Raw genomic sequence first — 15156 nt, 5'->3', positions numbered from 1 at the left:
GCCCCTTATTGACAGAAAGCAGTAAAAGCGAATGGGCCTTTCCTAATTGTAACCTGAAACCTTTGCCTGGAGTTGTTTTCTGTCCTTTCTCACATGTGAATTAGGGTAGTTAACCGGTCTGTCACTTCAAGAGCACAAGAGTGCAAGTTCTTATGTACTCTCTCTAGAACTTGAGAGTAGGCCATGTGCACTCAAAGATATTTTCCTGAATGAATAAATGTCATTATAATGAAAAATAAAATTAAATAAGTGTTGATATGTGGATACTTTAGACTACTGTAAGAATGTTTTTTTAAGACACATTTTAACCCTTTATTCTTCCTTTTTGTGTAGGTGTCCCTTCGCAAACAGGAAATAGCAGATCGCCTGAACGCCTGGCTCATCTTCAATGATAAAAACAAGGAGCTCTGCGACTGGCTGACGCAGATGGAGAAAAAAGTGACACATAGGGTTGAAAACCTTAGTATTGAGGAAATGGTGGAGAAGCTTAAAAAGGTAAAGCTTGGTTTCCTTTTCATTGCTATGGTTTTTCTAATCACTTAAAACTGGATAATTCATCCAAAAATGAAAATTCCCCATCAGCATTTTGTTCTATAACTATATGACTGGCACTACCAAACTTTGATTTGTGGTCAATACGATTTTTAAAGAGGTTTCTTGTGCTCACCAAGGCTTTAGTAATTTAATCAAAAATAAAGTAAAACAATAATATTGTGAAATGTTATTCCAGTTTAAAATAACTGCTTTCTATTTTAATATATTTTTAAAAAGTACTTTATTCCTGTGGTGACGGGGATGAATTTGGTCACATGATCCTATATATATATATATATAATAATTGTTTGATGAAAAGAAAGTTCATAAGAATAGCATTTATTTCAAAGTTATATATAAAAATATAATAATAATTTATTAGTAATTAATTAAATTGCTCGAATCCCTGTTTTTGTGGTTCCATAACCATAACAAAATGCCACTTTAAGATAATTTTAGACAATGAGTCTGTTTCTGTGTGCCTTTGTTATGGTGAGTTTGTGTTGTACATTTGTAAGGAGCTTAAGTAGGTCGGTAATATGGTATTATATGGTATATGCTATTATGAGTATCTACGAAGGATTAAAGCAGTCTCAAATGAACAGCACGCTTAAGCATTCCCAAGGGAGGCCCCACAGATTTCACATTTCACAGAGGTTCTATTCTACCCACTCACATAGCATTTGTTCATTTTTACTCAAATATGCTACTAATGTACATTATTTCTAAAAAGCATGAAAGATTGGCTTTAATCTAGTTTACTCCATGTACTATAAAATTGAGGCCAGAGTGCTGTACTGCAAAACTGTGTTCATTTGTTCATACACAACAATAGCCTCGTATGTGCAGTTTCTCTCTCACCATCAAACCTCAAGCACTCTGCAGTAATTAGCACATAGTTCACCGATGAGATTTTGGAGGGTTTCAGGCCACGTCACTAATGATCACACATCAGAAAGCAAAATTTAGAATTTATTTGTATACATTTTAGCTAATTTTGTTCTGTTTTTGTCATTTTTGTTTGTTTTACCTTTCAATTTCCGTATAGTTTTCCTTTACTTCATCAAGTTAAACTAAATGAAAACTAGGGCTGGGCATTATATCTAATGATATGATTACGATATATATATAACTGACAAGCTACCCAATATCGCGATGAATCACCTTCGATAATGAACGCGATATTGCGTAGCTTGTCAGTGATCTACGGCTCTGTCTATTAAATGCCGCTCCATTTGAAAGCAGTTGATTTTACCGATTTAGCGGTAATCACGGAACTAGATTTACTGACTAGTTACGCATGATCATATCGTTAATATAATGCCCAGCCCTAATGAAAACCATAATTATTTTCCACAAGCTAAATAATTTTTTTTCATTTCGGTTAACAATTATTTTGTTTTCTTTTTTGGCTGTAGATTTAGTTAACTGTATAGAGTATAATTCCTAGCCAAAATCGGCCTAGAAAATCGCACAATTTCATTTTCTGTCGGTCTTTAAATAAGAAAAATATAGAAACTCTTTGGTCATTTTTGAGCGAGATGCTTACGGTCTAATCAAATTCAATGATCTATGCTTAGCTGTGCTAAAGTGCTACTGTTAGAACCGGAGATTTGCTGAATGGATTTGAAAACGGTAAAACTCAACTGTGTAACTCTAGGTGAGTCGGAAAATGAAAAAATAAATAAAAAATAAAATAAAAATAAGCAGAGTTCCTTTAAAGAGGGCCCAATTTTAAGAGAAGGAACATTGTTTTGACAGCTGTCAGATCCATCTAGAGACCAAGTGCAGTTAGTCGGTTTTATTTGGGATGGATGTGATAATGACTTAAGCACATGAGAGGCCGGTGCTCATTGTGCAGATCTCTTTTCAGGACTGTATGGAGGAGATTAATCTCTTCAGCGAGAACAAGAGCCACCTCAAGCAGCTGGGCGAGCAGCTACTATTGGCCAGCGACAAGGCCAAGGAGGCAGAGATTGACGGGGCCTTGCGTGATGTCAACGACCGCTGGCAACACCTGTTCGGCCACATTGAGGCCAGGTGAGCAAATAAACTAAAAAACCACATAGAACTGCGTTGAATAAATGCTTTGAGGAATAAATGCTAATTTGATAAAACTTATTTATTCTCTGTTTGCTATTGTTGCTCTGTATCCACTGATTAATGGCTGATCAAAGCTCTTTGTTTGGTTGAAAGCCTTAGTCTGCATCATATCTGGCTTCCATTCAAGGACTGATTGATTCATTCTTTAATTTGTGTATTTATTCCTCATTTGACTGTTGGTGGTGATTTAAGCCTTTGATTAGACTTTTATATTGATTTTTGAGGCATTTAACATTATTTTATTCAGACTGACAAACCAAAAGGTTCTTAAGCTTTCAATGTGAGACTGATGGTTAGAAAGTAGTTCAAAAAGCTGATGCTGGGAAAATAATTTTCCTGTCCTTATACAAATATGTAGCGGAAAGTGATGTAAGAAGTGCAAATTGTCCTGAACTGTGTAATCAGAAATGCATATAAGCCTTTTTTATGCTAAAATGGTTTGTGTGTGTGTGTGTGTGTGTCAGTTGTGTTCTGTATGATGTGAAATTTTTTTTGTTCCAGGGTTTGTGATGAAACGGTCTCACAAAGCTAAAAAAATAGTAATAGTAAGCTTTGCTTCAAAATTCAGAAAATACTGGCATATAACATTATTATATTAATTTGATACTATGCTGTAATAATATTGTTATAAGTATGCTTATGTAATACTGAATTATTATTATTATAAATACCGTTCAGTGTTATGGACCAAAAGCTGAGTAAAATGTAAATATAAAAGTGTAGTTAAACATTTATTATTTTGAACAAATTAAAAACATTGCCTTGGTAACTAAATGAAATAAAATGAAATAATGTTTAAGTACTACTAGAATTACAAGCTAAATTAAAAATATGTAGAAATGTAAAAAAAAAACTATAATAAAATAATGTATATAAAAAAACAAATAATAACAAAAATTAAAACAAAAGAAATACTATAATTGTATGTAAATAATACTAAAATAACACTGGTACTGTTCAAGTGTTTAAAATTGTTTTACAATATTGAAATATTATGAATATTAAACCTTTTCCTGGCTGTTTTATTAAAAACTTTAGAGGATAAAAATAATAATGAGATCATTCATGTGTCCCCCAATGACTCAGCCTGTACCATGATGCAATTCAGTTAAACCCTAATGTGGAGCAAGTTGCCTTATTAGAATTTTTTCTTTAAGTCTTTTTCTATTTTTCTTCAATATTATAGATGACTTCCACAAAGTTCAGTTAATAGAATACATCCTAGAATACATCACATAATTTTATATTAGAAATCATATAATTTCTCCTTGCCAATGTACAGCAAATTTTATAATATAATTAATTTTCTTATTTTATTTATATTAACTTATTCAAAAGTGAGTCTCGAGTCTGCATGTACTCATTTATTTCTTGATGTGGTCTTCAGTACTTTGAAAGGTTTCCACATCTGGCATATGCTCTCGTAATCATTCAGTCTGCTGGATGTGCATACGGAGTGTATGAATCAGGTGCTGGTCCTAAGCAAGCAATAACAAACAATTCTAGTGCTTCCCAGTCCTTTCTGTGACGTCGCCAGCCTCTAATGTTATTGGTCAGTCCTGCAGTATGGCGTGGTCTGAAGCAGCCAGATGGTGCTAATACTGAAGGAGGGGAATTAGCGTAGCCCTCACTAGTGTCGTTGGCTTCAATTTGCCATATGGCTGTTCAGGCTTCTGTAGTTTGTCCTAGTCCCTCTGTATAGGTGGACGGGAGGAGGGGCAATGGTCTGTCACCTCATATTATCTTCTATGAACAGGGGCACAATGGGGCCAGGGGGACAGTATGTACTCAGGCACACTATAATCACACAGCCGGCCATCCAGGGCCGTGCACAGACATTTTGAGGGGCAGTGGCCTAAACCAAAAAAAGGGGCACTAAGGGGGTGGTTGCTTGTTAACACAAATTATCCAGTTATTACAAAATGTACAATTAAAAAAGAAGACAGTACACGCTCAAATATATTTTTCATCATTCATGAAAAGCCTACAGCTGAAACAGTACATAGAGCATCATTCTCAGGAGAATACTCTAACCAGGGGTGTTCTTCATACCACTGTCCCTGAAATGAACGTCCTTGATCATTTTTTGGGAACAACAAAATTGGACGACAGGGTCCTACTGAATTTGAAAATTTTGTGAAGGCCACATTGTATGTTACATTGTATTTCTTTACATGAGCAGGATCTGATGGATTTTGTAACTGAAGCAAAAGCTCAAAGTCTTCTGGCTTTTTCTCCCTTGTATACATGGCTGTGGCTGCCTCACTCTCCATTTCTTCCTGTTCTGCATCTGTCTCTTCCCTCTCTGTCTCATTGTATTGCCTTTCTTTCTCATTCTGAACTTTTTCTGTCTCTGGCTCAGTTCCAAGACTTTCACTTTTACTCCGTTGAATTGATTCTGAGGCATTTTCATCTTAATATAGAGAATGAATAACAAACCTGTTACAATCATATTTTAAATACAATTGTTAGGCTTTAGTGCTAATGAAATGTATGTTCTTGTAATATAATTACACTTCCATTCAAATAATTTAATGTCTATCTTTCTTGTTATAAAACTCTTGCATATTCAGAATCCTTTATTGTTGTTTTTTATGGTTGTCTTGTCTACAAAGTGTGGCAACAACAGAAAATGTAGTTATTTGTATTAGAGCTGATCTGATCGAGAGTACAATTATAATTTGATTAGACAAGCAGTTTCTTAGAACGTGGATATGTTGTACAAGTTGTTAGCACTAGTAGAAGACCAAGAGCACAAAACATTACCGACATAAATACAAAAAAACAAAACAAAAAAACAAAAAACACAAATGACTAATTTCGCAGATTCAAACACTGTCTTGCATAGCCTACCTAAAGCGACAGCTTTCGTGAACTGTCGTGTTCACAAGCGCCGCAGACACATACTGTGAGTGATGCTGCGGAGTGCGGAGCGAGCGGGAAAACCTGGAGCGGATTCGCAGAATCAACGGAATGCTTTGAGCGTAGCGGTGGGGAAAAGGGGCACCTCAGTCGATGAGGGCAGAGGGGCAGTGGCTCTGGCCACCGGGCCACCCCCCTGTGCACGGCCCTGCGGCCATCTGCAGGTATGGCTGCTCAGGCGGTTTGCGAGGCCATGCGGTCACTCAGACAACGTAACGAGAAGCTTCACACTGTCACACTTAAATGGTTCAATCTAATCCCTATGGGACAAACACCCTTTGTCTGTGCTTCAGTTTCATCTGACCTAGGGTTGTCAGAACTTTTTAGTTGTGTTTCACGGCAAGCATAGCACGCTGAGCTTTGATTTCATTGGGTTCCAGTCGAACTACACTGTCTCAGATACCAAAGAAAAGAGTTACTTGATTGATTAATAAAGGGGTTAGACTTTTTCATGAAAAAAAAATGGCACACAATATACATTTTTCAATAAATAAAATGCATCTAGTGGAGATTATAGAGGACTTTTGGTCACGTTCAGGTTTTAATCAAAACGTCCATGGTAATTTATGGTTTCAAAAGTTTTTTAAAGCAAATATGCAATCTCTCTCTCTTTCAGGGTGAAAAAGCTGACCGAAACCCTGGTGAGAGTGCAGCAGTTGGATAAGAACATGAATAACCTTCGCTCTTGGCTCACTCGCATTGAAGCTGAGCTGGCCAAACCCATTCACTACAGTATCTGCCACAGAGATGAGATCCAAAAGAGACTGGCTGAGCAACAGGTCAGCAAATCAAGAGTTTATAAAAAGGATATCATAGAATATTCAGTAAGCTCAAATACCAGACTGTAGATCAGTATAGGTGTATTTTGTCTTGTGGGAATTTTTTTATAAATGCATAAAAAGGTGAAATATCTTGCGGATGCAATAACTTATTCCAGATAAATTGTCTGAAAAGCAGCCTTGTGATATTTTAGCTTGAAATAGTGTATGTTTTTTTTATTATTTTATTATTAAGAATATTTGATTAATTGTCTTTCATTGAAATAAAAAAAATTCTGATTACTCTTTTGAATGATATACAGACTGTTTAAAGGGCTAATTCATTGCTGGCAAAATAAGCTTTTAATAAAACATGGCTGTCTATGCGTTGTAAATGTAAAACATTTCTGAAATCAGAAAAAGGGCTACGGCATTCCCTTTTGCCGAAAACTTCTGATTTGAGTACCACCTCTCTGTCAGTCTGACAGTCCATTGGCAGAATTATAAAAAATGTGGAAGTTTGATGTGAAGTTTTAACAATTTTTTTTCCAATATACTACCAACATTATAACATAGGCATATCTTCCATCTGTTTAATAAAGTGACAGGAATGACTTTAACAGATGCATGCGTGTGTTTAGGACCTGCAGCGTGACATCGAGCAGCACACTGAAAGGGTGGTGTCTGTGCTCGCCCTGTGTGACGTGCTTCTGCACGATGAGGATGCCTGCAGCAATGATGGAGAGAATGACTCCATCCAGCAGACCACGCGGCGCTTGGACCAGCGCTGGAGAAATATCTGCTCCACGTCTCTGGAGAGGAGGCTGAGGTATGGCCAATCTCAAACGCACATCAATGCTCACAGGTGTTTATTCATTCTGTTGCATCCCTTTATGGGAAAGACTCTTTGTTTTGAATCACTCTTGTATGTTTGCAGGATTGAGGAAACATGGCGACTGTGGTGTAAATTTCAGGAGGATTACTCTTCCTTCGAGGACTGGCTGAACGTAGCTGAGCGCTCTGCTGCTGAACCCAATTCATCAGACGTCATGTACACTGACGCCAAAGAGGAACTTCAGAAATATGAGGTTTGATTCCAAGAAAATGCTAAACTCGGAGTCTTCGAATGGCTGTGCTACTGGACAGCATTGTTTACATCATTTAGTGCAAGTGAAATGTTTAATCCTGATGTTTCTGGAACACGAGTAATACAGTTAGGTGAATATCAGATTCCTCAAGCAATCATCTGTGGCCTGTCAGCAGTTTTTCATTTACTTAATGTTTTAGCCCTTCAAGCAGGACTTCTGAAATGTTTCTAATGTTTAAAACACACACACTCTTTGCATGGAAATGGGGTGTTAAAGTAGATATTTTTGAATATATAGCAAACCGTAATAGCAGTTCTGAAATTTATTTTTGTGGTCATACTTACTAGTGTTCGATTTGTTGTTTTAGGTTTTCCAAAGTCAAGTGCATGAGAGTCTGACCCAGCTGGAAATGATTAATAACCAGTACAGACGACTAGCGCGGGAGAACCGAGCTGATGCAGCCAGCAGACTCAGAGCCATGGTGCATCAGGGGAACCAGCGCTGGGACGCACTCCAGACGAGAGTGGCTGCAGTACTGCGCAGACTCAGGGTGAGGACACAGACACACTACTCTTTTATGTCATCTATGCATTTGTTTACTTCTCTCCCAACACATTTCCTTTTCCTCCCACTTTTTTTCTCATTTAGTATTTCACAAGTCAGAGAGAAGAGTTTGAGGGAACCCGCAAGAGCCTCCTCGTCTGGCTGACCGAGATAGACCTCCAGCTGACCAATGTAGAGAACGTCTCAGAGAGCCATCTCCAAGACAAGATGAAACAGCTGAAGGTCAAAAACAAGCGTTTCCTTTAAATTCATTAGTTTAGTCCGTCTCTAGACAGAGGGAATAAATGATGACATAATTTCAGTTAAATTGAACTGAACTTTCTTACTCTTTCCCCTGCAGAGTTTTAAGAAAGAGATCACTCTGAACACCAATAAGATTGATGCTCTGATCGTTTTTGGGGAGGGTCTGATTCAGAGGAGCTGTCCTCAAGATGCTGTTGTGATCGAAGATGAGTTAGAGGAACTGCACACGTACTGTCAAGAGGTGTTCGGTAGGGTGGCCCGATTCCACCAGCGCCTCACCAGTCTCCGCCCGGTATTATATAATCTCACTTTTCATTACATTCTCTCACACACCATACTTAATGTGTTCAAGTAACTTTGCATATAGGCCATGTTATATGAATAAGAATGATAGTGTTTTGTCTTTGGAGCAGCTGGACGTCTTTGATGGTGAACAGTCCAGAGGGACACTGGCCACCCCGTCCTCCAGCCAGCCCTCCATGTGCCTGCTATCGCCACCTCAGGAGCACTCGGGCCGTGAAACCCCCGTCAGTGTGGATTCCATCCCTCTGGAGTGGGACCACACCGGGGATGTTGGCGGCTCTTCTTCACATGATGAGGAAGAAGATGCTGCCTTCTTCTCTGCCCTGTCAGGTGAATAAGTAGAAGTGTTTTGATTGCTCAAGCCGTGCAGTGTATTGCAGATGACGACGCTGGTTCTCAGCAGTCTTAAAGTGTGGTCACATTTATTGATGTTCAGCAAAATTTCAATAGGAATCCATGCGTTTGGGAATTTTGTGTAAAGATTTCCTCACCCAGATTTCGCAGTGGGTCACAAGTCGGTCAAATTCGAAATACGGTTTGAAAGTAACTACTGTGTGAGCAGTACTTCATGCATCACTAGGCTGTTAACAGCAGACAATGGACATTATCCTCATCATTTCCCTGAAACGTAGGTAATGTGAAAACACCTTTATGTAACCAGACTGTATTGAGCAAGGTGTTCAAGCCATGAATCGCCAATTTCAACAAAAAAAGCTGTCTGACTTTTTTCCTGGTAACCACATGATTTTTCTTTTTTGTGTTCCTAAATCTGGAATCCAATATATTTGAAATATTTTTTTTTTTATGTCATCTGTGGCTGAGACTTTTTCCAGAACTCTGACTGCTGGAATGGGTTGTCATACTGATGATTTAGCCATTCATTTTGTCTCTGAAGAAAATCCCAGAATTGACATCTGAGGTGACAAAGAAGTCTTTGGGAGAGCCTTTAGGAAGGCCTCCGTGTCCCTTTATGACTGCAAAATCTTATTCGCTTTTTTTTGGTGCATCCACATCTGTACAGTCCCACACCTCCCCTCTACTCCTTACTCTCTTTCCACATTATTCTCTCTCGCTCTCTCCATCCTTTCCTGTTCCCACATCACTATCAGTACGCTTATGAATCGACTGGGTTTGCTGGATAATCAAAGGACTGGTATTTTTCCTTTCAGTGTGGAACTTTCTCTCTTAAATCAAAAGATGCAAGCATCCTCCCTTCACCCTGTTCTGCTATGTGCTTTTATCATGAAAGACTTGGGTCTGTGGGGAGATTGTGTTTGTGAAGAGGAGAGCTGGCGTGTCCAGATCTCAGGGAGTATAAGAGAGGGCACAGGAAGGTTGCGTCCCCTCCTCTCACACGGCTCAGTGCACCTGCTCATCCTCCTCCAGAGCTTTCATGCTCATGCAAAAGATAATAACATTCATTTATCTAATCCTCACACTCTTGAAGCTTTGCTCATTACTGGAGGAGCGTACATGACATGTTTGATGCTTTTGTTTTTAAAGGGGTCTTACACTTTTTTTTTTTTTTTAATCCACTTATAATTTTTTTTTATCCCAACACTAGTATTTTTATATTTTCATGACTGTTTTTGATGCTGTCTCTTATCTTTCGAATTAAATGGCCCGGTTTTGCCCCACAGACACATGCTGTCGATTAGATTTTGGATGACATAACTTCTTTAAACTTCCTTATCCTGCAACAACAGGCTTTACTAATTTAAAGTCTGAATTAAAAAGTAATATTAAATTCAATAAAAATGTTACATATCTTTCACCTGGATGTTATAAGTTGCACGGAGTAAATGCAGCTGGATAAAACAAAAACTGTGTCCATCTTCATTTCAGGCTGCAAAGCAACAAAACATGATCATTTTAAAGAGGGTGGTACTTTTCTATACCCACTGTATATATATTTTTCATTATACATAGATCTCTAATGCAAAAACTAAATAATTCCACTTGTTGTATCCATTTCTGTCATCACAGCTTAAATGAAAGTAGCCTGCTTTGATCACTGAGTTAAATCTGTCTCTCCCTCTCTGACACACTTCACAGGACAGAATTGGCACTTTCAGAACACAGCTGAAGGGGAATCCTTCCAGCTGGACTCCTCCTCACCTACACACACCAGCACTCCTTTTAAACAAGGCTACGTGAGTATATACCCCTTCCTTCTTAATCCAGCTCTTACATAAACACCAAATTTGCATGTTGTTGTCTTCCTTATGCAGTGTATGGGTAGTTGCATGAAGAGTGACTATAATGGAGCGTGTATGATGTGCGTTGCAATGTACAGGTCCAGCTGATGTCTGAATGCAGCGGCAGCATTAAGAGTGTGAAGAGGGTTTCTATGATCCTGGATGATGAGGAACAGCAGGAAGAACAAGGTCTCACTAGCCTCAACACCGCAGACAAACAGTCAGGTTTGTGATTCACAAATGGTTGGTTACATGCACTGACAAAGATCACATGTGCAAGGGACTATTTGACAGTTTATTTAGATGAGTCTAAAAGCATAATGCAATTCATTTATAATAACAGCACACAATTACATTTTCATGCCACCTGATGGATGGATGGAAAAGATAAATTGTACATGGATGGATGGATGGATAGATACTGTAGTTGGTAGATGGATGAATAGATAGTTTGTTAAACTGACGGATGATCAAATGTTGTATAGATATGGAGGGTTAGTTGGATATATGGAATGATGTTTCAGTTTATTGATGGATAAACTGATGGATGGATAAATAGATGTAATAGGTGGTTAGATGGGTGGATAAACTGATGGATTGATTGATCGACAGTTTGATAGACTTAAAGGAATGGAAGGATTGGGGATAGATGGATGGAGGAATATGAGGATTGAAATTGTAATGGGTGGGTAGGTATGAAGAGATGGATGGTTGGATTAATATGTGGAAAAAATGGATGGGTAGATATTTGCATAGACAAATAGAGGAATGGTGGGAAGATAGATGTCTAGACAAAAGTGTGAATGGATGAATCAGTGGATAAGCATATGAAAGGATGGCTAACTAGATGAAAAGGTAGATAAATGTCTAGACAAATGAAAGGATGGATGGATAGATTGTTAAATGGAAGGATAGTTAGGTGGATAGGTGGAAATATTGTTGTGTAGATGGATGAGTGAATAGGTGGACAAATAAATGTAAGATGGATAGACAAATGGAAGAATGGATGAATAGGTAGATGGGCGGATGGATACATAGAAAATTAGTAGATTTGGTTAGATAAATGAACAGAGGTGGGTAGAGTACCCAAAAACTTTACTCAAGTAAAAGTAAAAGTAATTCTAGAAATATTTACTCAAGTAAAAGTAAAAGTACTAGTCTTGAATAGTTACTTGAGTAAGAGTAAAAGAGTATCGGATAAAAAATCTACTCAAGTAGTTAGTTACTAGTTACTTTGGCTCATATATACGGAGCCTTTTTTTATATAGATATATAGACAAAAAATGTAAGTAATGTATGTGTGTGTGTATAAATGTATATATTTCATCAGCCTTTAATCCAATTTATGTAATTTATTATAAAACCCTGTCTGTTTATTTAAGTAACAAATATAGGTATCATGCCATAACATATTTTTAATACGACTTACTTTATTTTAAATGTGAATTTAACATTGAAAGTTAATGTGATATAAATATTGCTACTAATCTTTCATTGTTCAGAAAGAGAGAAAATAACATTTACATTAAACATAATTTTCACTGACAGTCTAGATTTCATTCACTCTCAGAAACTACCATTAAAATCACTGAAACTGTTAACACTGTGAAATCAATATCTTAATTATAGATTCGTACACACATCTGCACTTTGTTGTTTCTGACGAGACAATTCGGCAGAAAGAGGTATTCAGTAAGTGAGCGAGTGAAGGAAGCACCGGCATTTCAGCGATGACTCATCGGAACGCCTCTGATTGGCCATTGCATTCAAAAGCTCAACAGAACCGTGTGTGATTGGTTAAAGCGCAGCGCTGTAAAAACGCGTCTGTCTCTGGCTCAGCGCCAGCAAGCGATCACAGATCTAAATTTAGCAGCTGATGATATGACTTGCTGAACCTACTCGCACTGGTGTTATTGTATTAAAATTAATAAAATCTTAATCGGCTATTCTTTGTCTTTTGGAAGCTGCATTCAACCTGTTACAAGCCACACACGTACAACAAACTAATGTCACAGTGGTATCGTGTACTGTAATCGAATGTAGCCCAAGTTATTACCTGTTAAACAGTAGACAGCACACGCGTTCATCTAATAAGGATCTCCACCGCAAGCAAATAATAGCCTTTGCAGATTAGCTTTCAATTCAGTGCAGTTCCATAGCCCCGTTTTCAACGCTGCTGATATTCTTAAACGTTACAACTCTGAGTGAACCGCTTCAGAGCTCAGCGCGTGCAGCATGGAACTGAACGACTCAATCAAACTGATTCATGAACCAATTCACTCGTTTGCCGACTGGTTTGATCAAGCCTTTGAACAGAGTTGACTCAAAAGAATGAATCATTCGCGAATGGGCATCGCTCATTGTCCAGAGAAAAGTAGACGGCGCGTTTGGAATAAACTGAAGCATTTATTGTATTAAGATAAAGTAACGAGAGGGGCGTCGCCCACAGTAACGAAGTAAAAGTACAGATTTTTCCCAAAAAATTTACTCAAGTAAGAGTATAAAGTACCCATCTTTAAATATACTCCGAAAAGTATTCGTTACCCCGAAAAATTACTCAAGTAAATGTAACGAAGTAAATGTAACTCGTTACTACCCACCTCTGTAAATGAAGGACTGGATTGGTGGATAGACAGGATAAAATTGGATGGATGTGCATGTAGAATTACACAATATCACTTTTCACTTAAAAGTTAACTTTCTGAACTTGTCTTTTGTTGTCCGCAGGAGTGATTGAGCGCTGGGAGCTGCTGCAGGCTCAAGCAGTGAGTAAAGAGCAGTGCAGCACCAGAGACCCCCAGCAGCTGACCGCTGACCTGCATGACATCACTTCCTGGCTGGATCGGGTCACCTCTGAGCTGGACAGACTGCAGAAGCCAGAGACATCCGTCAGTGTTGAGATCTTAGAAGAGAGGGTCAAACAACTTAAAGTATGCATCACAGTTCAAGTTCTGGATTGCATCTAATCTTTTAGATTATTAATACAGAGACACTAGAAAGGGAACCCAGTGTTTTCATACTTTGTTCCACATTACACAGGAAATGCAGAAGACATTTGCTCGCTATAAGACCATGATGCTGTCTCTGAACCTTGGGGGGCGAGAGCTGCAGCAGGGGGCTACAGGAGGAGCACCAGAGCTTCAGGAGGGTCTGCCCAGCATGAATCGCCGTTGGACAGAGGCTTGTGTGGGACTAGAGGGATGGGAGGACAGTCTGCGCACCACTCTAGGACGCTGTCAGGTGAGAGTTCTGATACACATTTATACAAAACCTTAATGGAAAGATTGAAGCTATTGGGATTGATGTCACATGAAATTTCATCTCTCACCCCTGACCATCTGCCCTCTTGAAGGAGTTCCACCAGATGGTTCACTCTCAACTGCTATGGCTGGCCCACGCAGAGAGCAGACGCTACACAGTAAACCTGAATGACCCTTCTGTGCAGCCCTCCATGCTTCAGGAACACAGGAACACGCTGAAGGTGAGCCAGAGAAACCCAAACCAGAACAACATCAGCTTCTCTGAGACGGTTCAGGCATGGAGGAGGACTCTAGTTCGTCTTATTATTTGTGCAGTGAGCTTATCTTTTGCTCCCCCTGGTGGCAGGATCTGACAGATGAGCTGCAGGGCAGGCAGAAGCAAGTGAGCTCCCTGCGGGCGATCGTCTCCGAGCTGCTTCCTGAGGCTGGTGGGGAGGACTGTGCTGAAGCCAGGGAAAAACTCCATGTCATTGGAAGCAAACTACGACTTCTGTCACGTCAAGTCGACCAGGATCACCAGACAGTTCAGGAGAGATTAGTAAGTGTCTTTTACACTACACTTTCTGCAAACTTCATTGATCCTTGAGGATTTATTTGAAGCAGTCAAAATTTTATTTCAAATATGAATTCAGACCTTTTTTAAATGTACAATTTAAAAGTGTGGTGTCAGAAAGATAAAAAAAAAATGTAACTTAAAGTGCATTCGGGCCTGCATTTTTTACCAGACGTGTTCCTTGGGAATCAAACCCACAACCTTTTGCGCTGCTAATGCAATGCTCTACCACTTGAGCAACAGGAACACCTTATATATAATAATAATCAAAAAAATTTTTTTTACCCAGCAAGGACACATGTAAAAGTGACAGTAAATTGTCACTTGATAATCATAAGAGACTTCTTTCAAAAATATATATAAAAAATTAAAATAGTACAAACCCTTTGAATGATAGTGTGCAATAAAATCATTTAGTCTGAGAAATTTTTGCACACCAAGTCAACAAATAAATATAATTAACCAAGATAAGGCAGTTACTGGCATACTACAAACAATATTGAAATGAAATGTGTACTACACATCATTTTCTGATTTGATTTGTGGCGGATGCTGAAATGGTCTGTCATGTGTTTGCAGGAGTCCACGACTGAGGCTTCGGGAGACAAGAAATCCACACAATGCTCTCGG

General features: G+C 38.6%; 1 protein-coding gene across 4 annotated transcripts in view; it reads left to right on the top strand.

Annotated features, from left to right (window-relative positions):
• LOC127938164 (nesprin-2) overlaps nucleotides 1-15156 on the top strand; it is a 92503-nt gene that overhangs the window by 76396 nt on the left and 951 nt on the right. For 2 of the 4 annotated variants that reach the window (XM_052534599.1, XM_052534598.1), the window contains 16 exons: nucleotides 334-495; nucleotides 2408-2574; nucleotides 6176-6338; nucleotides 6959-7146; nucleotides 7255-7405; nucleotides 7773-7955; nucleotides 8054-8191; nucleotides 8310-8504; nucleotides 8626-8845; nucleotides 10571-10668; nucleotides 10812-10938; nucleotides 13441-13643; nucleotides 13753-13953; nucleotides 14066-14194; nucleotides 14320-14511; nucleotides 15106-15155. In XM_052534599.1, the coding sequence (XP_052390559.1) occupies nucleotides 334-495; nucleotides 2408-2574; nucleotides 6176-6338; nucleotides 6959-7146; nucleotides 7255-7405; nucleotides 7773-7955; nucleotides 8054-8191; nucleotides 8310-8504; nucleotides 8626-8845; nucleotides 10571-10668; nucleotides 10812-10938; nucleotides 13441-13643; nucleotides 13753-13953; nucleotides 14066-14194; nucleotides 14320-14511; nucleotides 15106-15155 (2567 nt within the window). Of the gene's footprint in view, nucleotides 1-333; nucleotides 496-2407; nucleotides 2575-6175; nucleotides 6339-6958; nucleotides 7147-7254; nucleotides 7406-7772; nucleotides 7956-8053; nucleotides 8192-8309; nucleotides 8505-8622; nucleotides 8846-10570; nucleotides 10669-10811; nucleotides 10939-13440; nucleotides 13644-13752; nucleotides 13954-14065; nucleotides 14195-14319; nucleotides 14512-15105; nucleotide 15156 lie in introns of all 4 variants that reach the window. The other 2 variants (XM_052534596.1, XM_052534597.1) reach the window with 1 other exon arrangement.

Source organism: Carassius gibelio, chromosome A20 (genome assembly GCF_023724105.1).
Source record: "Carassius gibelio isolate Cgi1373 ecotype wild population from Czech Republic chromosome A20, carGib1.2-hapl.c, whole genome shotgun sequence".
Lineage (NCBI taxonomy): Eukaryota > Metazoa > Chordata > Actinopteri > Cypriniformes > Cyprinidae > Carassius > Carassius gibelio.
This window is presented reverse-complemented; position numbering and strand designations above follow the sequence as displayed.